This window comes from Chenopodium quinoa, unplaced genomic scaffold (genome assembly GCF_001683475.1).
Source record: "Chenopodium quinoa cultivar QQ74 unplaced genomic scaffold, ASM168347v1, whole genome shotgun sequence".
NCBI lineage: Eukaryota > Viridiplantae > Streptophyta > Magnoliopsida > Caryophyllales > Amaranthaceae > Chenopodium > Chenopodium quinoa.
The window spans coordinates 4,175,412-4,200,354 of record NW_018742770.1 but is presented as its reverse complement, the minus strand read 5'-3'; the positions used below and the strand labels follow the sequence as shown (position 1 = coordinate 4,200,354).

General features: G+C 31.8%; 7 protein-coding genes across 12 annotated transcripts; 5 read left to right on the top strand and 2 right to left on the bottom strand.

Moving 5' to 3' along the window:
- The first annotated feature begins 22 nt into the window (after positions 1 to 22).
- Positions 23 to 2,079, top strand: LOC110724837. The gene is made up of 2 exons (XM_021904321.1): positions 23 to 270; positions 1,536 to 2,079. The coding sequence occupies exons 1-2, from the start codon at positions 138 to 140 to the stop codon at positions 1,937 to 1,939; spliced, it is 537 nt and encodes a 178-aa protein (XP_021760013.1). The 5' UTR covers positions 23 to 137; the 3' UTR covers positions 1,940 to 2,079.
- A 1,462-nt stretch (positions 2,080 to 3,541) lies between these two features.
- Positions 3,542 to 6,306, top strand: LOC110724833 (protein PLANT CADMIUM RESISTANCE 2-like). The gene is made up of 4 exons (XM_021904315.1): positions 3,542 to 3,732; positions 3,970 to 4,041; positions 5,234 to 5,446; positions 5,937 to 6,306. The coding sequence occupies exons 1-4, from the start codon at positions 3,594 to 3,596 to the stop codon at positions 6,017 to 6,019; spliced, it is 507 nt and encodes a 168-aa protein (XP_021760007.1). The 5' UTR covers positions 3,542 to 3,593; the 3' UTR covers positions 6,020 to 6,306.
- Positions 6,307 to 8,487: 2,181 nt separating this feature from the next.
- LOC110724834 (cell number regulator 9-like) lies at positions 8,488 to 11,732 on the top strand. 4 transcript variants are annotated; one of them, XM_021904318.1, is made up of 5 exons: positions 8,555 to 8,785; positions 9,087 to 9,158; positions 9,434 to 9,646; positions 10,000 to 10,090; positions 10,660 to 10,742. In XM_021904318.1, exons 1-4 carry the CDS (start codon positions 8,707 to 8,709, stop codon positions 10,071 to 10,073), a joined length of 438 nt encoding a protein of 145 aa, XP_021760010.1. In that variant the 5' UTR covers positions 8,555 to 8,706; the 3' UTR covers positions 10,074 to 10,090; positions 10,660 to 10,742. The 4 variants fall into 4 exon arrangements, 3 of the variants coding, with proteins under 3 accessions (XP_021760008.1, XP_021760010.1, XP_021760009.1); XR_002512075.1 differs by lacking the exon at positions 10,660 to 10,742 and adding an exon at positions 10,749 to 11,732 and having other exon boundaries at positions 8,596 to 8,785; positions 10,000 to 10,162; XM_021904317.1 differs by lacking the exon at positions 10,660 to 10,742 and adding an exon at positions 10,749 to 11,732 and having other exon boundaries at positions 8,598 to 8,785.
- Positions 11,733 to 13,056: 1,324 nt separating this feature from the next.
- On the top strand, positions 13,057 to 16,426 carry LOC110724832 (protein PLANT CADMIUM RESISTANCE 2-like). 3 transcript variants are annotated; one of them, XM_021904313.1, is made up of 4 exons: positions 13,057 to 13,263; positions 13,356 to 13,427; positions 13,587 to 13,799; positions 16,073 to 16,426. In XM_021904313.1, the coding sequence occupies exons 1-4, from the start codon at positions 13,125 to 13,127 to the stop codon at positions 16,147 to 16,149; spliced, it is 501 nt and encodes a 166-aa protein (XP_021760005.1). In that variant the 5' UTR covers positions 13,057 to 13,124; the 3' UTR covers positions 16,150 to 16,426. The 3 variants fall into 3 exon arrangements, with proteins under 3 accessions (XP_021760005.1, XP_021760006.1, XP_021760004.1); XM_021904314.1 differs by having other exon boundaries at positions 13,587 to 13,816; XM_021904312.1 differs by lacking the exon at positions 16,073 to 16,426 and having other exon boundaries at positions 13,587 to 14,038.
- A 595-nt stretch (positions 16,427 to 17,021) lies between these two features.
- LOC110724520 (protein ALP1-like) lies at positions 17,022 to 18,404 on the bottom strand. Its single transcript, XM_021903941.1, has one exon. It carries the CDS (start codon positions 18,402 to 18,404, stop codon positions 17,022 to 17,024), a length of 1,383 nt encoding a protein of 460 aa, XP_021759633.1.
- A 583-nt stretch (positions 18,405 to 18,987) lies between these two features.
- LOC110724519 lies at positions 18,988 to 20,055 on the bottom strand. Its single transcript, XM_021903940.1, has one exon. The coding sequence runs from the start codon at positions 20,053 to 20,055 to the stop codon at positions 18,988 to 18,990; it is 1,068 nt and encodes a 355-aa protein (XP_021759632.1).
- A 3,130-nt stretch (positions 20,056 to 23,185) lies between these two features.
- Positions 23,186 to 24,552, top strand: LOC110724831 (cell number regulator 9-like). The gene is made up of 4 exons (XM_021904310.1): positions 23,186 to 23,415; positions 23,562 to 23,633; positions 23,761 to 23,973; positions 24,170 to 24,552. Exons 1-4 carry the CDS (start codon positions 23,295 to 23,297, stop codon positions 24,241 to 24,243), a joined length of 480 nt encoding a protein of 159 aa, XP_021760002.1. The 5' UTR covers positions 23,186 to 23,294; the 3' UTR covers positions 24,244 to 24,552.
- Positions 24,553 to 24,943: the final 391 nt, after the last annotated feature.

Genomic DNA, 24,943 nt, shown 5'->3' with positions numbered 1-24,943 from the left:
CACCCCCACCTCTTTTTATTTTATTTAATAATTTGATATAAATAACAACTAATAAATCAGGACAAAATCCACCGCTAGTTCTTTCTCTGTCCTCTTTTTGTGATTTAGTTATAATTTTGAAGAAGCTAAAATAAGAAATGGAGCATGGAAAGCTAGGGAGGAAGTTTATGTTGCCAATATTGGTGGTAGATTTGGTAGTCTATCTTTTAATATTAAGCCTTGCTTCTTGGTCCCTTGACAAATATATCGATGGTCACCAAAATCACCATTGTAAGTCTCACCTTTTTCTTTCTATGATGATATATAAATTTATTTTACAATTTCAATATGATATATCATAAGACATAGTCTCAATAATGGAATCGGCTCCATGAATCAAGATTTTATCTCTTATGTTCGCCAATCATGATTTTATACGTTTTCAGTACTTGCTCTATATTCAATATACATATCGTATTCATTCGAATTTAATTGTAACGTTACTAGTTTTGATACCTACTATAACATCGTTTAATGCTACCTTCAAATTAAAAACTACGTTATGTCTAATATCTTTTTCTCAATAGTTTATTGTTAGATTATAATTTGGATTAATAATTGCTTCAATTTTTAAGGCTTATTACTTTATTAGTTATCCGTACAAAAATACGAGTTGCAAAAATCTCTTTTAAGTCAAAATTTGTTAATATTTGGGCTACCGGTGCTACATACGGATAAGAATATACTCCGTCCGTTTTTAAATGCTTGTTTCATTTCTCATACGCGGAGTTTTAGGAGAAATTGAAGAATGTAATAAAATATGGAAGTAATGGGGTTGGTGAAAAAATAAAAAATTATAAAAAATCAAAAGTAGTTGAGAGAATTGAAAGAGAGAGAATATGAAATTAATATTGTTGGGTCCACTTGGTGATAGAAATTAATAAAATATTATAAAAGCTTTCCAAATTAGGAAATAAAACAAGTATTTAAAAACGGTCGAAAAAAGAAAGTGGAGCAAGTATTTAAAAACAGAGGGAGTAGAAGTTAATTTCAACTCTCAAGTGCTTTTTCTATATAAATAAAAGTTGTTACTCATTATCTAAACCACCTTTGTAAGGATTAATAAAAAATATTATAATGAATTTTACAATGAAATTTCCCTTAAAAAAACATTTACAATAATGGAATTGAAGGACTGGTAATAAGTTAAATTTATGTGGATGTCAACCAAGTTCCGGTAATAAGTTAAATTTATGTGGATGTCAACCAAGTTGTTTATAAAATTAATGAGAGCTATATGTACAAGTCTGTGACATGAATACAAATCTTGCTTACATTATTGTCTCTTGTAGCACGACTTAAACACAAATCTCGTTAACATTAACGTCTCTTGTTGCTTCTATACCATATAATTAATTAATGATCTAATAAATTTATTCTTAATGTATAAACTCATAAGCAATATACCCTATCTAGTGTAACACAATATACATAATGTGTTAGATAGTGCTCTAAAAAACAAATGAAAGGCTTAATTATAAGTTGTTTGATCACAGTGTTAGGTGGAAATGCGGCTACAAACTACATGTTAATGTTTGCACTCTTAGCCGGAACCACCGGGATCGCATCGGTCATAGTGGGCATAGCACACTTTCGATCATGGTCGGTGTCAAGCATGGCAGCAGCCACCTCTGTCGCGGTCATCTCATGGGCTCTAACGGGTTTGGCATTTGGGTTAGCTTGGAAGGAGGTGAGGCTAGGTGGTTATAGAGGGAAACGTTTGCAAACGCTTGAAGTATTCATAATAACTTCTACATTGATCCATTTGTTGTATATAATTCTACTTTATGCTGGCCATTTTAATCAGAGATATGGGCTGTGTCATGGTGGGCCTGGCCCAGGAAGCTCAACTCGTGAAGCCCAAAAGACTACCGAAAGCGAACCTCCTCCTGCTGCTTGATTGGCTTTTTTTTTTTTTTTTTTTTTTTTTTTTGTCGTGACATTTACTCCGGAATTGTATATTGTTAAACTTTGATATTGCTAATACTTGTCGTACTAAGCTAGTTTGATAGCCTTTTCTAATCCAGTGTACTTTTGCTATGTACTGATATTTTGTGTAATTCCATAGACGGGCTGGCTAAATTCGTGAGAGGTGTCGTTTTAGTAGGGTCTTTTAATTCACCTTTTAAAAAAAAGTTTCTGATACCCTTTAAGGTCAAGTGAAAAACCCTAGTGCTTAATTTCATAAGTTGTGGTTTTGTTAGCGTAGATTACAATTGTGTCTGATTTGTTAGAATTGGATTTTTTATTTTTTTTTCTTCAAGATTATGTACTTTCTTCTTATACTTTTGTATCGTTTTGGTCGATTTATTATGTTTTAGTATTAAGTTAATAAGTTATGGATTATTATAAGGAAAAATTGTCAGGAATTACCCGCCTAATAGATCATTTTGTAAACAACTATTCGCTTAAAATTTTTATAAAAAAAACTACCCACTGAATTTAAAAAGTTTGACTGGCACTACCCATTTTGATTTTCCAGCAACAAAATCCGGCGAGTAAGGCTCACTTTTGTTTTTTTCTTCAAAAATTTAAACAGAAAATGATGAATAACTCAATTAAGAAGCCAAAACAAGTGAATTCAACATCAATTTAGAAGCATTACATATTTCTTAACTAAAATCACTATTACTTTCACCCTCTTTAATTGGGAAAATATTGTGTTTTTAGGTTGATTCATTGTAAAGGAAATAATGTTGGTCGTTATATACGAGGTTTCGGCTTAAGTTTTGGAGGAAGAAAATAAAATTCGGCCACACTTGCCGGATTTTGTTGCCGGAAAACCAAAATGGGTAATGCTACTCAAACTTTTTAAATTTAGTGGGTAGTTTTTTTGATAAAAATTTTAAACGGGTAGTTGTTGACAAAATGATCGGACCTATTAGGTGGGTAGTTCTTAGAGAGTGAGTGATAGATCAAGTGGTTAGAATTTCCCTCCCGATTCCAAGAGATCCTGGGATCGATTCTCACCCCCGCCCTTGTGGCTCTCTAAACACACACACACCAAAAAAAAAAAAAAAAAAAAAAAAAAAAAATGGGTACTTCTTAACAATTTTTCCTTATTATAATTATGATTTTGATTTGTAGGAATCATTTCCTTGTACTACCAAGTAGGCAAGTATTAATTTCGTATTTTGTTTTTTGACTATTAGCATTAGGGAGAATATTCTCAATATTGATTGTGTGAAAATATTAGGTACTCCGTTATATATATACTACTCCTTAATAACTAATTGAAGTCTCCATAATCAGATGAGTAATTTACGTTTTAAGGGTTAGTTGACTTTTTAAAAATAATTGGAAGTTTGAAAGTCAAGACTATGACCAACAAGTTGTAAAATTTAATGCTGCTGTTACGTTATTAATTTGCCAAGTTGAAATAATAATAATGCTGCATAATCATAAATTATTGAATTAATTTTTTAACGACTTAATCCCACATAATTAGTGGCTATCTACTAAGTAAGATTTTTGGCAAAACTTTTTATTATATAAAGTAGTCATCATTTAATTCATTTGATCACCACACAACTCTAGTTTTTTTGAGAATTAACATGGAGAAGCCGGGAAATGTAATTCCGATAGGTTCACCGGCTGTTGAACCGGCATATGCTCCGTTGATGGGGACTCCATCTCATGATCACGGCCAATGGTCTAATGGTCTTCTTGACTGCACCTCAGATATCGAACTATGTAAGTTTGCTATCTTCGTGTTCACAATACATACATATTTAAACATGTTATACACGTATATATATCAAATCAAAGGTGGTACAAACCTGTTATATATGAGATTGTCACATAATAATTTTTGTACGTAAGTATACAAAAAGTTATTTTCAAATTACTAGAATAGATCTTATCCGATATACGTACTAACCTTTGTTACACGTACGTACTGACCTTTGTTACATGTATGTTCTTGTACAGGTTGTCAAACAAGTTGGTGTCCATGCATTACCTTCGGGCAAAATGCAGAGATAATTGATAGAGGATTATCATGTATGTTATTGTCCTTCAAATTCTTATTAATTATTTTTGCATATCATTAATATAAGGGTATTTTGACTTTTACCACCTTCAAATAACCACTTAATTGAATTTACCACCTCCAAAAAAAAAAAGATTTACTTTACCACCTCATAAAAAAATTAAACATCAGTTTTACCACCAATCACCTCCAACTAATGGATTCCGTCCATAAATCCGTTAGTGGGGCCTACCTTGCACACGTGTCGCCATATTATTGGGTAAGCTTTAGAAAAAAAAGTTAAAAAAAAACAAAAAAAAAATTAAAAAACCCCATCCATCAACCGGTGGTTGCTGCCATCGTCGAGACCCCACCACCGGACCGACTACAACCTGCCCCACCACCTGACCGCTACGACCAGCCCCCCCCACCTAACCGCTACCAGCCCCCACCACCTAACCGTTACGACCAACAACCCCACCACCTAATAACTACCACCGCAACGCACAGCCACAACCACCGCACCGCACCGCACCGCACAACCACCACACCGATTTCGACCCCCTTTCCACCAATTTCCGACCTCAAAACCCTAGCCACCACCTAATCACTACGACCAACGACCCCACCACCTAACCGCTAACACCGCATCGCACCGCACCCAGCCACAGCCCCCACACCGGATTTCGACCCCCTTTCACCAATTTCCGACCTCAAAACCCTAGCCACCAAATTCCGACCACCCATATAGCCCCCCTAATTCCGACAACTCTTAAAACCCTAGCCACCACCAAATTCCGCACTCCTAAAACCCTAACCACCACCTAATTCCGATCACCTCCCTAGGTTACACCAAATTCCGACCCCTCCCTTGCCCCCACACGAAATTCCGACCAACCATGGTGTGTTAATTTCGTTGCTGGCTGGGTTGATATGGAAATCGGGGAAGATGAAGAAGAACCGTCAAAAAGGTGGGCCCTACTAACGGATTCATGGACGGAATCCGTTAGTTGGTGGTAAAATCGAATTTTTGGAAATTTTGGAGGTGGTAAAGTAAATCTTTTTTTTTTGGAGGTGGTAAATTCAATTAAGTGGTTATTTGAAGGTGGTAAAAGTCAAAATACCCTTAATATAATAATGGACTTTAATTTACTTTTAAACTTAAACAATACTAACTTCAAAAAGTTATTGTCGAACATGACCTAAGTTTGTAAATAATGACAGCGTGTGGGGTGAGCGGAGCTCTATATGGCATAGTTGGATTTCTATCGGGTTTACATTTTGTTTACGCATGCGCCTATAGAACCAAGCTCAAACGACAATATGGAATATCAGCAAGTCCTATTCAAGATTTGTGCACCCATATTTGGTGCCACCCTTGTGCCCTATGTCAGGAGCATCGTGAGCTTCAACACCGTGGTTATGATGTTCCTCTCGGTACGTACTCACTGTCTTTTTATTTATTTATTTTTATGTACAATGTATGAGGACTAATTTTCGTGAGTATTTTTAATAATTTTTCACATCGACTTATGAAAATGGTTAAAACACAACTTTAACTCTTAAATAAGTATTGATTAACATCTTTGTGTTGAACATATACATATAGCTTGAGACTAATTTAATAATCATGATTGATCTCACAAGAAATTGATTTTAATTTTTTTTTGTCCTTTTTCTTATATAGTAGGTAAATCATACTCCGTATTAACTAAAGTATAGATGGAGTACTAAAAAATTAATGAAAATTATGTTTAAAGTCAATAAGGTAGAGTATATTATACAAATGAAGGAAGAATAATAATATATTTTTAAAATTATCTTAACAAATTTGTAAGTCAACTTGTATATAATGAATTAATTTATAAATTTCGTAATATTAAATTAATATTATAAATTTATTTATTATCCATGGTTTTGTTTACAGGATGGTATGGTAATTTGGAGAAGCGAAACGGGGGCACGGGTATGGATAATCCCCCTGTGGTGCCGGGTGGTATGACCCGTTAGATCAAAGATGCATATGCTTTTATAGTTCATTTTCTAGCTTTGATTGGCTATTTTGTATGTTGTGTTTTTATGTAATTCTATTTATGAACTAAATTATACCTTCATTAAGTCCCAATGTTTAAGATCGTTTCCTTATTAACAACTTAATTCTTTCCAAAAAAAAAAAAAACAACTTACTAAGAAAAAAAGATTTATTAGCTAATTAATGCAAAAAAGTGTATTGTACTTTAAAATATTTATATTGTTATTATGGAGTGTTTGTGGTATGTGAATTTACAATTGTGTTTCGCTTTAAGTTTTGCACCCTATCTAACTATTAGTAATACTATCATGAGCCAGATTAGAGCTTCTATTGTATGATTGTAAGAAGATAAATTTTGGAAATGCGATCAAATTAAAATAGACAAGTAATTAGATTGATAGGCTCTTGAAAAACTTATAGAATCTTATATTTGAATAATAACAAAGAGGAAAAAAATGGTCATATTTATTTATACTCCTTTTTTTTTTTTTGACGGATTGTACTCTTTAAAAACCAGCGGTATCATTTCAATAATTCCTCTTTGAAATACTATAAATAATTCAAAAACTACGGATTATTATATGCTATAAAACAAAATATATATCTAAATAATCTCCTAGCTAAAACCCTAAATTAAAGAATAAAAATAAAAATTGTTAATTCCTTTGCATATTACAAATGATAACTTGGAGCACTACAGTTATATGATTGAGCACCGAAACCCCAACTTTAATCATGATGTCAAGCATAATATCTTAGTGGATCCTTAAGAATATGTTATTTGTGACCAAAATTATAAGGGTTTGGTCGGGTCATGACCTATCTTATCCGGGCCCCTAACCACAAATACATACAAGGTGGTGACTTGGTTAGTGTGGAATTTGGTGTGAAAATGTGGACTAACATAAATTATCATAAAATAAATTTAGTGAAATAAAGAAATTAATTGATTGACACCAAAAATGAAAGTGGAAATTTAATCCACATTACATAGTCATTTGATTGACAACAATAGCACAAAAAGTAATTACTTTAGCCTACTTTTTCCCTTGGAATGGTTGGTGGTTTGTACAGTACAATTTTTGACATGGACATGGTAAATCATATCAAACTTTATGCATACCATTAATATTTTAGTGTGGATGGACTTTACTAATGAACTGATCAAATCTCTCATAAGCCAATCCAACTCAGGTTAGTGCGTCGAAGATTCCAAGGGAGGAGGAATAATTAAAAGAATCCTCACTTCTAAGTTGTCTCTAATAAGAATTTATCTATAAGACACAATCCTTACCATTAAGCCAAGTAATAGTTAGTTAAGAGAGTCTGTATTTAGGCTGTGTCCAAATTGTCCCAATTTAGCTAGTTGGATGCTCGATCAAGCCCGTATGGTGGCCATCTATAGTTCTATACCAAATTACCAAAATGCAATCAAACGTACCCGTCTGTCCATGTCTATACAGGAGCCTAGGATGGATGGATATGGCTAAAGATTGTCACTTCGTGTGTTTATATGACTATGTTGTCTACGCTTCAAACCAAAACTCTTCCTAACTAACGGGGTCCAACTAGTACGACTAGTACATTTTTTGTGCATGTGGCAGACAAGTAGAACACTTCTTTTTTGGCTTTCCTACTTGTTGATATGCTTTGGCCCTTTTCTTTGGCTATAAACTGATTAGCATGTAGCACAACAAAGTTCCAATCATACATCTAACAAATGACAAACAATCTTTAGTGCTCTTTAAGATGGTCCTGAAGTATACTCAACCTTTATGCCGTTTTATTGGAGGACTTGAGTGGAGTGACTTGGCCTAAATTGGTGTCGGAGGGCTGTGGAGGGGTGACATGACTCATTTTTGGCTTAGGATGATGGGTTGCTTTCTTTCAGTTTTTTCTTTTTTTAGTTTAACTAACTTGTTCTGCTTGGGGCTTTAATTCGGGCCTTTGCCCCTGTCCTTCACCCCCCCAAAAAATAAAAAAATAATGAGACTACAATAATTACTATAATGATCAAAATTATGTTTTATTTGACTTATATTCTATCATAGTTTAATAAAACTCATTTATGGCTATACGATTTATTCATCTCAAACTTGTGAATATATATGCCTAAACTTACTCAAACTTATTTTGTAACGATCATAAAAATATAATCCAAGTCATACTATTTATCAAGTTCATTCACCCCACACACCTACTATACTATTTTGTAATGATTATAAAAATGTAATCCAAGTCATTCTAATCATCAAGTTTATTCACCCCACACACCTACTATACTCTTTTGGACTAAAGATTGAGACTTGGTCCCATTCTAAAAATAAAGTTAGAATTATTGTGTTTATGGTTAAATTAGTTACTCATTTAAATTACAATTACTCCATAAATTGTCATTCTTATTTGTTTAACATAATTTGTACCCATACTAACATGACAATAATATTTTATTGGATTTCTAACATTTCTATAATAGTGTGATTTAATTTGATGGACACATAGAAGACCCTACCTTCCACTACATACAAATGCATTTTAACCAGCACTATATATTTGTTGCTAAATTTCCCCAACTAAATCATTAGAAATCTTTCACTTTTTTTTTTAGTCCTTCAATTAATAATTTTAGTTTGATTGGTTTATCTATCATACATTATTCATCACCATGAAACAGGCAGAGCATCAACCAGCTACTAGTGACTTTACTACCGGTCTTTGTGATTGTTGCTCCGATTGTTCAAGCTGTAAGCACTGCTCATCAACTCATTATTCTACTACTCATTTCGATTTTATCTCACAAAATGATTTCAAAATATGAATGATTTTAATTTTACCATAACTAATAATTATCTTTATTTATGTAAAAAAATTGATTTAAAGTAAATATGAAGTATTTCAATTTCGGACCACACATTAATTGAACAAAATCTTACATGATAATAGTATAAACTACGTAGTATTAAATAATTTAATAATTTATGCTACTTCGTATAATGTTAAAGTATCACCCTTATTTCAAAATTCAAAATTCAGAATTTTTTGCAGGTCTTCTTACATTTTGTTGCCCCTGCATTTCCTTTGGACGAATTGCAGAGATTGTCGACCAAGGCTCATTATGTAAGTTTTATATTGACATCGATCGATATGCTACCAGATATACGTTAGGTATATAAGAATACAAGTACTCCAGTTTTCTAAAAAAAAAAAAAAAAAAAAAAAAAGAATACAAGTACTCCATATGTGATTAATCGTGTACATAACATATACGGAGTACCATTGTTTTTATGTTACTCCGTATATGAATTAATTTCTGATACTACTACATACAAAGTTGTAACAAATTAATTGTTCAATTGTAAATGTTTAAATTAAAAATGAATTTGGTGGTGCAGCATGTTGTGCTGCAGGAACCTTCTACTTGGTACTTGCAACCTTTGTAGGGTTTCAATGGATTTACACATGCACATACCGTGCAAAGCTTAAGGCTCATTTTGGGATTCCGGAAAGCACCTGTGAGGATTGTTGCATCCACTTCTTTTGTCAATGTTGTGCCTTGGCTCAAGAGTACCGCGAACTTAAACTCCGTGGCTACAACCCTGCTCTTGGTAACTATCTATAACCCATCTCTTATCTATATATACATTAGTTTTGAATTGACGTACAAATCATCGAGGTTATTTGGGGATTCCCTTACCCTTATCCCTTCTGTCGCAATAATCCTAGCTCCTAAGGTGGGATCGGGGACATGTTATGGGTTTATTAGGTTCATTGAATAGTCTTTTACTTTTTCTAATTAATAGAGTATAAAACATATTCCTGGGTCTCAACCATCAGCTTAAGCTTTTGGTTGAGATGGTCCACTAACACTAATATATATATATATATTTTAAAAATGAATATTTACTTTATTAGAAATTTATGTGATAATAATTAAAGTTTGTCATTGTATTGTGTCTAGGATGGGAAGGAAATATGGAGAGACAAAAGCCTTCCACTGTGCCTCCTCAAATACCTGTGGGCATGATTAGATAATAAATCTCACGTACAAGGTACAACAAAATGGAGGATGAGAAATTATCTTTGCTCTCTATGTATACTCGTATGTATATACAGAGTATATGGTATGATAATATATATGTACTCTATATGTTGTATGTAGCTTTAATTTTCTTTGATATACCCCTAGTCTATCTCAATTTCTGTATCAATGCATTACTTGTGTATGTCCATCATCTACTTTTATGTTGATAGTCCACATATAATGTGTTAAAGGACCATCTCAACCAAAAGATTTAGATTAGCTGATGGTTGAAGCACATGATTGTGGTTTATACGCAATCATAGAAAATGCTTAAAATATACATAGTATATGGTAAGAGAATAAAGTGATTATTACCATTTGACATCCATTGTGCATTTGATTTGTATTGCGTTATACGTATTGTTAAATTTAGGCTACTTACAAGCCTAAAGGATATTCATATTCTATAATAAAATTAATTGGACCAATAATTGGTAACAATAAGTGTAATTGCTCTAAAGTGTAAAGTGATATCTTTTGTCTTCTATCTTTCTCTAATAAGAAATTGAACAACAACAATTCACATGTGATTAACAGTGAGACGTACTCAAAACATATATACGGTGTACAAATTAATATATCATCAAATTAAAGAACTATGGAGTATGACTCAAGTTTTTATACAGTAACCTCAAAGACGACGCACGCGGTTGTATATGTGGTGGTGATGGTGATGTCGACGATGAAGATGGAGACGGAGGAGGAGGATGTGGCTGTGGTGGAGGGGGTGTTGTACGTTTGAAAAAGTCAAACCTTGTTGGTTGTGTAGTCTCTTTCTATCCTCATATTAATTGTTTGATTATTATTTGTTGTATATGTTGTAATCTTGTAATAATGTAACTATGTAAGTGATAGATATCATATGTAAATACATACACTTGTTATTTTATAATTTTGTACATCTATCTATCTATTTTCGTTGTCAAATAATTTTATTGATCGATCTAAGACTTTATCAATGTCTATAAACTTGCTGAACTTTCAGAGAAGGTAACACAATATATTAAGATACATTATTACTGTAATTTAATATTTTTAATTAGTCAACAACATATATAGATATGATGATATGTAAGAGCCCATGTATAAAAACTAAGGAAGAAAATAATAGAGGAGCTAATTTATTAAGTGTGATCAAATGGTGAGGTTTCTAAGTTCTAAGCATGGTGAGAATGCTTTAGTATGGAATGGTGGTTTTGAGTTCCTTGGAAGTATTGAGGGTGTCTTGGTGTTGATATGTTTGATGGTTTTGTCTATTTCAATCATGTCAATGATTTTAGTTGCTTGTGCTAATCACTTTGGTCATCCAAGAAGACGGCGGCGTTGGGGTCGTGGTGGTGGTTTTGGCGGTGGAGATGGAGATGGAGGAGGAGGAGGGTGTGGCGGCGGCGATGGTGGGGGTGGTGATTAATTAATAATTATCTGGGATATGTATATTATTCATCTGTTGTGTTAAGAATGTTGAATAGTTCATTATTGGTTGTGTGATTCTTTTGTGATTTTTCCCAATTCAATTATTTTGGTATTGTGTGTGGCATTGCAAGCTGTAATTTGTTATAAGAGATTTCTCATCATATAATAATACTTATGCATAGACTTGGTGTTGTATCTATCTTTCCAATTTCCATAATCTAATACAAGTATAATTTTTAATTCATCTACTTGTTTGCTTGTCTAATAACACCTTGTAGGAGTTTTAAATGGAGTATTGTTATGTATTATTTAATTTGCTGGTACATAACAAGAGCATAAGGTGATAGGATCACATTTTTTCTATTTTAATTTTCAGATTTTAGCTGTATCATTGTAGCCATTTAATTTCCATTACAACCAACTATAATACTGTTATACTATTAGTGGTACAATTCCACAACCTACTGGTACATACGTAGTATATATTAGCTTTAAAAGTATATCATTCTAACAATCTTTAATACCATTATAAATTTATAACCATTTATAATACTACTCCACTTTCAATGGAACATTTCACATCTTAGTGGTACCAATATTAAGTTGTCATGTTCGGACTCTATTATCACAATATGTTTGGCCTCTGCACCCAATCAAAGAGTACCATGCAATATAATATCTAGAGGTTCAATTGCGAAACTAGGCGAGCTTTCTAGTGATGCTACTGTACGCAAAGCGAAGCCATGCATAAACAATGCGATGAATCATATGGCGAAGCAATACTGTTGAAGTTTATCCCACCAAATAACATATGTAAGAGTCTCGCATTGATAAAAGAAAAGAGAATTAAACACTTTATAATGCTAAAAGGCTACTCTTCCTATTACCATATAGTTTTGAGATGAAACTTTTTTTGGACTTGCGAAGTGTTATGGATCTTGTCTTTGAACTACTAAACTTCAACGATTTTTTTTACTCATTATATCAGGCTTACTAAAGTTTGTAGATAATTAACTAACATAGTTGATTAAAAATTTTAATAGCTGGGTGATACTCAAGACTTGAGATCAAATTTTGTTTACATCACTTGCCCTTTAAAAAAAAAAATACTTAAAAGTCAAGCCTAAAGCCTTAGCTTACCCTTTCTAATAAATAAATAAATAAAGGATGGAGCCATTGTATGATTCCATGTTAGTTTCATTCATTATTTAAAGCTTAGAGTATATTTTGACAGTACATTCCTGATATGTACATCTTGACTAAGCTAAATTTAGTTATTTACTATGTATAAACATCTTTATTTTGTAGCTTAATTATAATTAACTAAGAATTATACATTTTAAAATTTAAATGAACTAAGCGTTGATTAAGTACGGGAGAATTGATTCTCTGACTAAGTACCTATTCAACTGGCCTCTAAGACCAGTAAAAGTATGACATATTCTTTGAGATTTCAAGCCAATACACTCTACCTATATATACTCTCCTATTCTTAAGCAACTTTGTTCATTAAGCAATTAATCCAAATTTATAAGCCACAATAATTATAATTTGTGGCTAATTTTATTGCTTAATTGTATCATTAAGTCATGAAGCAACAACAACCAGCAATGGGAGTTCCGGTGGCCGTGCCGAATGTTCCTCCATTTCAACCCCTGAATCAACCCGGTGCTGCTGTTGCAAACTTCTCTACCGGTCTTTGTGATTGTTTCTCTGATCCTTCTCTTTGTAAGTCCCCCTTTGACCCGGCCTAGGTACGTATAATATAATACACAAAATTACACCATCTTACATTCTACTCCGTACGAGTACACAAACAGGTTGCATGACTTGTTGGTGCCCATGTATCACATTTGGACGAATAGCCGAGATAGTTGATAGAGGCTCCTCATGTAAGTATAACACCATAATATTTAATATACTATAATATAATATATCGATCTTCACCTTTTACTTTATAAATAAACATTATCTTTAAAATAAATTACTACCTTCGTTTCTAATAAAAAGTTTACATGTCAATTGATTGTACATTTTGTCGTGAAATGTAGCATGTGGAGTGAGTGGGGCGTTATATGCACTACTTTTGGGCCTGACGGGGTTTCAATCCATATATTCATGCGCATATCGATCAAAAATGAAGGCCCAAATGGGAATGCCGGAGGATTGTTTCGGAGATTGTTGTATCCATTTTTGGTGCGAGTATTGTGCATTATGCCAAGAGTACCGTGAGCTTCAACGCCTAGGCTATGATCTTCCCCTTGGTAATATATTACTAGATGTAAGCCCGTGCGATGCACGATTTTTAAATATTTCATTTTGTATATTTTTTTTTGTAATTTCTTAATATTTTTTGTTTTTATTTTCTATTCTATTATTTTAACATTAATTTAAGGTAAAATATTTTGTTAAGTTTTAAATTATTCCTATTCAAATTTTACGTATATAGAACTTGAATTTATAAATTGATTGATAAAATCATTAAATCAAAATATATTTTTTAATTTCTAATTATTTGTTAAAATAATATAAATCCTAATGTAAAAGATAATAAAAAAGATAATTTTTGTTTTTTTTTCATAATTTAAATCTTAAATTACTATTTTTTTTGTTTTCAATTCTCAAATTTCATTTGCTAATTTTTTCTTAAATGGCGATGAAAATTTAAATTCAAAATTAATATATAAATCTAATTTTTCATTGGTCGAAATATTACTTTTGCTTATGTGGCATGCGATGCACGAATTTTTATATACATTTTGTATATAAATATTTTTTTGGTGATCTCTTAATTTTTTTTCTTGCATTATAAGTTTTTAAATTTTGTATGAAAATATCGTATCATCAAATATTTACATAAAACCATTAACATCAAATGATAATTTATATTTTTTAAATATCAAAATATAATTTTTAGTTTTTTAAATAATATAAATCCTAATATCTAAAGATAATTGTTAGTTTTGTAACAAATAAAAATGAAAAAATTTAGTGCTCTTAAATAATTAAAATCTTAATAAATAACTATTCGTCGTTTTTACCTACGTGGAAAAAATTTAAAATTTCATTCGTCACTTTTGTTTAAGTGGCGAGTGATTTTTTTAATTCTAAAATAAAATAGACATCTAATTTTTAATTGGTCGAAAATATACATTTTCTTATGTAGCGCTCCCAATGCTCTCCAAAAATGCCTACTTTATTTATATAATAATAATATATATTAGACTAGTTTTAAGTCCCGTGCCATGCACGATAATAAATTTTAAAAAAAATTATTTTAAATAAGTTGTTTTTTTTTTAAAAAAAAATAGTTATATGTAACAAATTAAATTAAAAAAATAAATAAATGTAAAGCAATAGTTCAATATATAAACTTACTCGGTTTTAGACATATTTAAATAGACAAGTTCAAACACGCGACATTTTAGACTTTATTGGAGCATTCGCATTCTATCACTATTTCATTCCCTTTGGTTTTTTATCATCTTAAATTCGGCTAAGTTAATCTATGTCTTTACCAATTTTTTTTATTATATATTTATATTTTTATGGATACCATCTTGAAAGACGTATTAGTTAGTGAGACTTCAGAAAGATAAATACATTCAAGAAAAATGAAATCATAACTACTAATTCATAAAATTTTAAATCAAAACCATGAATAAAAAAATCTTTCCAACTGCCTCTACAACTTAAATGAAGATTCTAATGTTAATTTTGTATGCATATCCTTTTGGGTTCATAACTTCCTGCTTTCCACCGGTTTTTACAACAATAAAATTTAAATTGCACTCCCTCATAGTTTACTTATTCCTCAATTAAAAGCTAGAAAATGTATGTATGACAACTATATGAACAAAGACTTATTTACACATGTCTACTTTTTTTTTTTTTTTTTTTTTTTTTTTTTTTAAATATACATATGTCTCTTTAATATTCCTCTTTTATCTCATAATATTTTACACAATTAAAATGTTCTAATATCAATAATTATTTTAAAAAATGCATACATAGATTAGCTATATTAGCCCTATATCGAGCTATATCCAAAGCCTCTTTTTTTTCCTGATATGATCTATGAAACTATTAATTATTTTATATGTAAAGACAAAGTTATATTTAGCTAGTATTGATGTAGTATGCAAAACCGTTCAAAAAAAAATAAAAAAATCTAGTATGCAAAATGTTTAGTATAACACAATTTTTGTCAAGCTTTAATTTAAAATATTTAATATTTTGTACAAATTTGTAAATGGTATGGTTGAATTATTTATTTTACTTATATTGTATGTTACTAACTTAATATGTTCCACCTTCCAATTGTTTTCCTTAATTTCCTAAAATAAAATATAGGAGAAGAAAAAAGGAAAAATAAAAAGACGGGAAAATTATTCATCATGTAGTGACAAGTGTCATTACTTATTTGCTTTTAGTATAGGTTTATAGATTATATTAATCTCTCTTTTATTTGATTGTTCAACATTTATTAAAATAGATTTTCAACAAAATCATGCATAAATTATGTTGTTTATTATAGGTTGGCATGGTAATGTGCAAAGACAAAATCAAGGAACCGTGATGGCTCCATCGGTGCCAGGTGGCATGACTCGATAAGCCGGATGATTTATTTTATGAGTAACCTTGGGAGATAACTTGAAAAAAAAATCGTATATATTTGTAAAATAACATAATGAATGTATACTATTCCTTATGATGAATGTATGTTTTATGAAAGTGAGGGATAACTCTAGTGGTTAGAATTTTCTTCCCGATTTCAAGTTGATCGAATGTATGTTTTTTTTTTTTTTTTTTTTTACCAGTATTTGAGAGAGAAATTAAATGTATCATCTTATGTGATTTTATTCAAGATTTCTTTGTAAAGTTTGAGCTAGTTTGATTACTCAACTTGCTTATGTAAGAAATAGTCTTTTTTTTTTTTCTAAGAATATATGAGCTTGTATAGATCGTCTATCTCCCAAGCTGTTAGAGCATTGCCACTAATGGGTATTTTTTGGTTGCCCAATCTCTCTCTAACCATTTTCTCCCTCCTCCTCCCCATGGGCATTTTCTTGGTCATTTTTATAATGGTCAAAAATTATAATCCCCACCATTCTCTCTCCTATTTTTAACCCTATACCCCACCAATATTTATCTCTCCTACACATCATTAAATTTGTAATTTAGTATTTCTTAATTTTATTGTTAACAAAATTTTGTATTGATTAAATTATTTATGAGTAGTACAATATTAATTATTTTTAATATTAATTTTTGCAAAATGTATTTTTTAATAAAATAATAATATTTATTCTTAACTAAATTTTTTTATTGATTAAATTATTTATGAGTACAATATTAATTATTTGTGTCATTATTTTATGCGAAATTTCATTTTTCATTAGTACAACAATAACGATTACAACATTGGAACATAATGATCGTACACCAATCATACAAACCAAATAAATTAACGATTACAAAACTATTTATTCATTACGACCGTATTTTTTCCAAATATGCTCAACTAAATCATCTTTCAAAGAAAAATGGGTTTGGCTATCACGTAGGGTAATTCTTCTTTGAATATACGCGTCAAAATCAACGTTTGGTGGTCGGCCAACGTCAAATTCGAAAGGCTCGTTGTTATTCACTGTGGCACTTGTACTCGGACCGGACCTTGCTCTATGAAGCTGAGGGCGATCTTCTTCGTAATACCTTCTCAAAATTTCGGCACGAGTGTAATTGTGTCGTTCATCCTCGACAATCATGTTGTGCATAATGATACAAGCTTTCATTATGTCGCTCAAAATGTCTTCGTCGAAAGCAAGTGAAGGTTGTCGTAATATGACAAACCTAGCCTGTAGAACTCCAAACGCACGTTCAACGTCTTTCCGAGCTGCAACTTGTTTATCTGCAAATAACTTGTCCTTCTGGAGTTGAGGATATGTGATACCTTGTATAAATGTTGCCCAGTTCGGATATATACCATCTGTTAAGTAGTATCCCATGTTGTACTCATGGCCGTTTACCATAAAACTAATTGGTGGTGCCCGACCTTTCAAAACATCGTCAAACACCGGAGAGCGGTATAGGACGTTCAGATCATTACAAGAGCCGGGTATTCCAAAAAATGCATGCCAAATCCATAAATCTTGATCCGCAACAGCTTCGAGGATAAGGGTTGCATTCTTGCTACGACCTGCGTATTGTGCTTTCCAAGCCATAGGACAGTTCTTCCACTCCCAGTGCATGTAGTCGATGCTACCGATCATGCCCGGGAATCCACGCATTTCATTTTGGTGAAGGATTCTCCTTAAATCTTCATCTGTTGGACTTCTTAAGTACTCGGCCTCAAAATGCTTGATCACCCCTTGAGTAAAATGTTGCATTGATTTTCTAGATGTTGTTTGACCCATGCGTATGTATTCATCTACGGCATCCGGAGCAACACCATACGCTAACATTCTTATTGCAGCGGTGCATTTCTGCAGAGGTGATAAGCCAAGCCTACCAGCTGCATTCCTACGCTGCTGGAAGAACAAATCGCCCTCAACCACTTTATTCATAATCCGACAGAATAAAGGTTTGTGCATTCGAAATCGACGCCGAAACTGATTTTCGGAATACACAGGATTTATTGCAAAGTAATCATTGTACAATTGCAAATTCCCTTTCTCCCTTTCTCTATCTCCCCTATGCTGCGGAACTGTTTCATCTTCATTTACAATTTCGGTCTCGGATGGAGGTGGTTGAGGAAGCATTATGTTAGGGAAGTGATTTGTGACAAATTCGTCAACTAGATTATCAAATTCCGCATATTGATCTGAATCAGAAGAATTTGAGCTTGAGGTTGAGCTTATGGAAAACATTTTTTGTGTTTGGTTTTTGAATGTTTTGGTGTTGTGGATCAATTTATGGATTTCACACCTTTAAATAGGAAATGTTATCAATGCATGTCCTTCAACTGAGTGTGAACTGACTACTCAATGTATAGTAAAAACAAAATACATGACTACTCAATTCTTAATAATCAATACCAATGCTTGTCATACGGTTGAAGTTATGTATGAAATGACTACTCAATGGTTGTATAAAACAAAAACTACAATTGGACTTGACTACTTTTTGGGATTTGACAGTTCAATGGTTGATAAAACCAACCACTTGACTCATAATTATATAAGACAAAAATCTACACAGTAGCTAGTACTTCACTTATAATTGAACAAAATATATGAAAATGTAATATAATTTGATAAATTTTTGGAACATAATTAATAATAAAAATTAATTCATTGCAACATAAAATAAACAAAATACTTGAAATCATAATGCATAATAAACTACTCTACTTTCCACCATACACTTCTTGAATTAGTTCCTCCTTCCACGCTTCTTCAGTTGGTGTAAGTGGCGTCGTTTTGGACATAATTGCTTGCAACATATCAAATTTCATCTTCTTCTTTTCCTCTTTTCCTTTTCCCTTTCAAGCTCCAACCTTTGCTGCCGTAAATTTGCCTCAAAGCTTCTAACTTCAGTACAAGCCTGTATCTGTTCACCAATACTTAAAATTGCACTATCATGAGCAATAGCTTTTCCCTTACGCTTAGCCTTTGCTTTTTTTACCCCGTCGGGTCTGGGTATACCTCCTGATGAAAACCCACCAACGGGAACATCTCCTTCAGCTTCACTGTCAGTTCTCGATCTCTTTCCACTTCCACTGCTATCCTCGGTGTCCCCTTCCGGACGTAGTTGACAATCCTGTCGTTCCTTTAGTGACAATGCCCATCTGAGTTTCGGCCTCCACTTTGGGTCATTCTTTATCATTTCCCAAGCGTGGGGAAAAACAAAATTGTGTGGTGGTTTGGCTGATATATGGAACAACTTCGAGGCCTTTTGAATTCGATCAACTTCGTTGAATCCACTTCCAGTTAACGGACCCGCTTCATCATAACAACTTGTCCATAACAGTACATCTGCCGCCATCCTTCTCCAACGGTTCTCCAAACTCTTTGCATTTCTGGGTGGTAGTATTTCTGGCTTCTTAGCTTGAACCATGTCGTACGCCGCAGATATTTGTCGCCAAAGTTCAGCAGCTTTCATGCCCGTACCCACTATCGCATTTCCACTGTATTTTAAATATAGCCCAATAAGAGCTTCGTCTTCTGCGACCGACCAAATACGACTAGCTTTAGCGAGTTGTTGGTTGGAACCCACACGCATTCTTTGAGTCGACGGAGGGTGTTGAGGTGTCTCAGGCACATTTTCTTCTTGGCTATCATCGTACTGAGAGTTACTTCCTTGGTAGACAGGAGGTGATTGCTCGTAATCAGTGTTTTCAGTTGGAATTTGTGGAGGTATTTCAAGTTGTGGAGGTATTTGTTGTTGTGGAGGATTTAGCAGAGAGGTGTTGCTCAATCTTTGTAGGAAAAGTTGAAATTGAGGTTGATTCATGAAATTCTCATCAAAATCATTACAATTTTGAGAAAGTATTGAGTAAAAGGGGTTATTGGGATCCATATCTATTTTTTTTTATTAATTTCAAAAACTAACACAATAATAACAATAATAATAATAATAACTATTATAATAATAATAATAATAATATTATTAATAACAAAAATAATAACGAACAACAATAATAATATTAATAAGCTAAAATAATAACAATAATAATTATACTTCCAATAATAATAATATTTATTTTAATAATAATAATAATAATAATAATATTAATATTAAAAGGATGACTAATTATGAGGGAGAAATTGAGAGAAAATGTAAATACCACAAATTTATGTGAATTTTGAAAATATGAAAATATAGGCAAAATGGGTCTCTATTTGTAGAGAATTTTTTTTTCTAGCCGTTGGTATATTTTTTTTTTTTTAATTTTATAAGCACAAAATACCCGTTACAAAATTGTTACCGTTGCAATTATCAGGAATTTCCTGATTGGTCCAACTCACCTGACAGGACGCGTGTCAGCGCCTAATTGGGCGTGCTGACGCGCCTGTCAGGGCTGCCAAAATCTTTTTTTTTTTTTTTTTCTGCTTTTCCTACCCTCAAAACGCAGCGTTTTGAGGTGAAGCAAAGCATACGCTTCCTCAAAACGCTGCGTTTTGAGGTATGCTTAGCAAAAAAAAAAATTAAATGCAGCTTGCACGTGGGGCCCACTTCTTCTTGGTCAGTTTTTTAATTTTGCCCAAACTTTGATCAAAAATTGATTTGCCCATGGGCATTTTTAATTTAGACCATTGATGGGGAATTATTTTTTTTTATTAAACCCCAAAAATTACCCATGGGCATTTTTCTCCCCATTGGTGAGAGTGCTCTTATAAATATTTGCATTTTTCATATTCTTTTATTTTGATAAATAAATTAGCTAGCTTCACTTTTTTTTTACTCTGTTCAACAAAAATAAAAGTATTCATAAAATATGAAATATAATATGATCAATAAATTTTACTCTATAAATATATTTATAACTTACAAATTAAAATGAGTAAGTGACGAAAATGGAATGGCAAATTGGCAATCCCATTATCCCAATTCCCAAGTCCTAAGATGATTTCAAACGACTATTGTAAAATTTTCAATACTGAAGGTTTTAAACCATTTAAAGCCTATCAAATTCAAGACAAACCTAATCTTCTAATCACCCATTTAAAACTGAGCCCCCATTACAACAATTAAGAGGTGATTGAAACCTCATAACCACTCAAAATTAAGTCCCGATTCCAGATTAGTCCAAAGAGTAAATCAGATAAACACACGGACAATGACGATTAAAAAAAAAAAAAAAAAAACGTTAATCTATGTCGTCATGCTCAATAGAAGAATTAACGACAAAACCATGATAATAAAACTCAATACTATACCCATCCTAAAGTCAACAAAAATGAAGTTCATGCCATCGCACATAGTCTGTACATACATTAGTTATCCAATTAGTTACATCATTATCACCTTATAATATACTATACGAAGTACGGAGTACTTCGTAGTATATTAATGTTGAATATTAATCAAGAAAAAGACAAGCAAAGTTTTCAAATAAGAAAGCAAAAATAGTACTCCCTCCGTCCTTAAATTACATTCCTCTTTTTAGCATTTATTCCTCACATAATAGAAATAAAGAGGAATGTAATTTAGGGACGGATGGAGACAATTACTTTGTATATTCTAACACCATTTGAGATTGAAAGTCCAATGATTTTGGCGACTACAGTAGAGAACTAACGTGCCTATATTTGTAACGACTAATGTGGAGTCCAATGATTTACGCTAATACTAAATTAAAGCAGCCACTTCCCAATTTGCCATGTGTCTAAACCCTAATAATACTATTATTACTAGCTTTAGTAAAGTTCTTGATGGCGGAAACTATGGCCAATTAGCCATCTACTTAGGAATTTTTATGTTGACTTTAATTTAATACGGAGTACCATTTGTTTCAAGTGTCTATCAAAGTTTGGGTGTCTTCCCATCATTTTTGGGTCAATTATTATTTAAAAAATTGAATCCTATCATTAACTTGTTTGAAGTACTTATCTACTGTATTTTATAACATAATAGTGCATATTTCATTACATGCAATCATACCGAGTATGTTTAACATTCATTTTTGACGATTAATATCTTTTGTTACACATTAATAATAATTTTTTATGCACTATATTATAGGATGAAAAGAGTACGCGATGTATAATATACATAACATTTATATTCAATTCATTGATCCAAATTAAAAGTATGTAAATATATTTCAATATGAATATATGAAAACACGTACAATAATATCTATTTCAATACCATTTTGCTCCATACTATTCTTAAATCTTAATATAATACTCTTGTCAAAAAAAAAAATCTTAATATAATACTACTCCTACACACATCCTTTTGAATATTACACTGTTATATAAGAAAAACGAGTACTAATTTCTTGATGACTCAATGTTTTAATTTTCAAAATTCAAAATCTTTGTATATACACATATAACTTTTAAAATTCCATGCATGCATATTGCACACAACCTACAATTTTATGATTTTATACGAGTAATTTTAAAAAATAATAGGTACTCCATAGTAAAAATCCTAAAAATTAAATTAGGGACTTTTTATTTTTCAGTCAAAAAAAAAAAAAAAAGAATAGACTCAATACTACGATATAAACTACTTTACTTGTGTACAAAAATGTTATTCTTCAAAAAAAAAAAAAAAAAAAAAAAAAAAAAGTACTGTACAAAAATGTCAAGATGGCCTACAACTTGCCAACAAATTAAAATAATACTACGTACTCCGTATTATTTTAAAGTATTTCTGGTAGGAAAGCAATAAAAATCATAAATAAAGATGATAACAGGAGATTATTAAATTATTTAATAATTTGTTGACCAACTATGAATGACGATTAATAATAATCTGACCACTATCTACCATTATCACATTTCCAGCGTGTTATCCGATTCAAGTTGCTAATTTTGAATTGACCAATTATTTTACGTATTAATAAACTACTTCATATAATTATATGATAATACAAATAACTTAGTTAATACTACTTCCTTGAAATTTCCAGCTTTGCTTTAATTTCATCCTGCCAAGACTACTATAAATATATGGACTAACTCCAAGTTTGATATAATATCACTTTATCATATATTTGTATACATTTTTTTACAAAGTAGAAACTTAATAAACGTTACATTTATTTTTTCGTGTACAATTATTATTTCTAGATAATAAAAAACATGAAGCAAGATCATCAACATGCAATTGGTGTTCCAATTTCAGCTCCACCAAATCAATCAGTTGCAATTGCTGGAGAGTTCTCTAGTGGTCTTTGTGATTGTTTCTCTGATTGTTCTCTTTGTAAGTCGGTCTCATCTCTATCATATATTCGCCAGGCCAGTTATCTTTAATCGTCTCCATATATTAATTTACTATATATACCATGAATTAACAACAACCCGTGCACCCTTGTAATGTTTGTTACTTAAAATTTAATACACGCGCAGGTTGTATGACATGTTGGTGCCCATGCATCACTTTTGGACGTATAGCAGAGATTGTTGACAAAGGTTCATCATGTAAGTATACAAGTCCTATGCATATAAATTATCGAGTAATCGATTGATCAACTCAATTCCATCAATTATGATGTAGTAAGAAGTATATTTAGGTTAATTTTGATTTTGTGAAACTTGATTAATGCAGCATGTGGTGTAAGTGGAGCATTGTATTCACTACTTTTGGTATTGACTGGATGTCAATGGATATATTCATGCACTTATCGTTCAAAGTTGAAGGCTCAACTTGGAATGCCAGAGAATAGTTGTGGAGATTGTTGTACTCACTTTTGGTGTGAAGCTTGTGCCTTGTGCCAAGAGTACCGTGAACTTCAACATCGTGGCTATGATCTTGCCCTCGGTAATTATCATTCATCTAATCTCTCTTTACATATTTATCGCATTAGGAATCCTCCTCGAGATAAAGAATTCTAATAGTAATTGCTCATACTTTTATAGAGTTGACTCGTGTCTATTATTACAGGTTAAAGGGGAAATTTTTTTGACAATTAAAAATTGAACTTATATTAGTTTATTTTAAATTGTTATGTGTATAGGATGGCAAGGTAATGAGGAGAGGAAAAACCAGGGGATGGTACCTCCATCAATGGCAGGAGGCATGACGCGATAAGCTGATCTGATAAGCATTTATTGAATTAATTCAAAATCAAAGATAATTAAAATACTGTGTTGCATACTTGTATTGTACTCGTAGACATGAATAAATTCTTGTGTAATTTTTAAGTTTGTTTGTATCAAAAGTCTAATTTTAGCTTCATTCCTTTCTTTTATTTGTTTAATTATTTAATTTTTTAATTTGTGAGGGTTTCACACTTTTTCTATAGAGAATAATTGAGGCCTTGAGGGTGTGAGCATGTGTACTGTGTACAATATTTGTTCCGGGTTGATGAATAAATAATATTTACTTTTGTATTATAAATTTTTATTGTTCTATTACACTTATTTGCTCCTTATTATTATATCAAAGTACAAAATACTACTACATACGTATGTGTTTTGTATCATTTATATCTTAGTAGTTGGTTTTCTTGATCAAGTAATTGAGGTTGCAAGATTTTTAATCATACACTACAAGTTAACCTAATTTGTTATACTTATATACTACCTCTGTTAATTATTATGTGCAACAAAGTGTATTATTTGTGAGAATAAAATATTCATTTATTGCACATAATAATTAACAGATGTATACAGTATATGAATCTTGTATTTGTTTTCTTGTACCACGTACTAATTTAATCTACAATACTAGCATAACCTTTTTCATACTATTCCACATCAGTTTTACAATTTTTCTTAGATTAGATTAT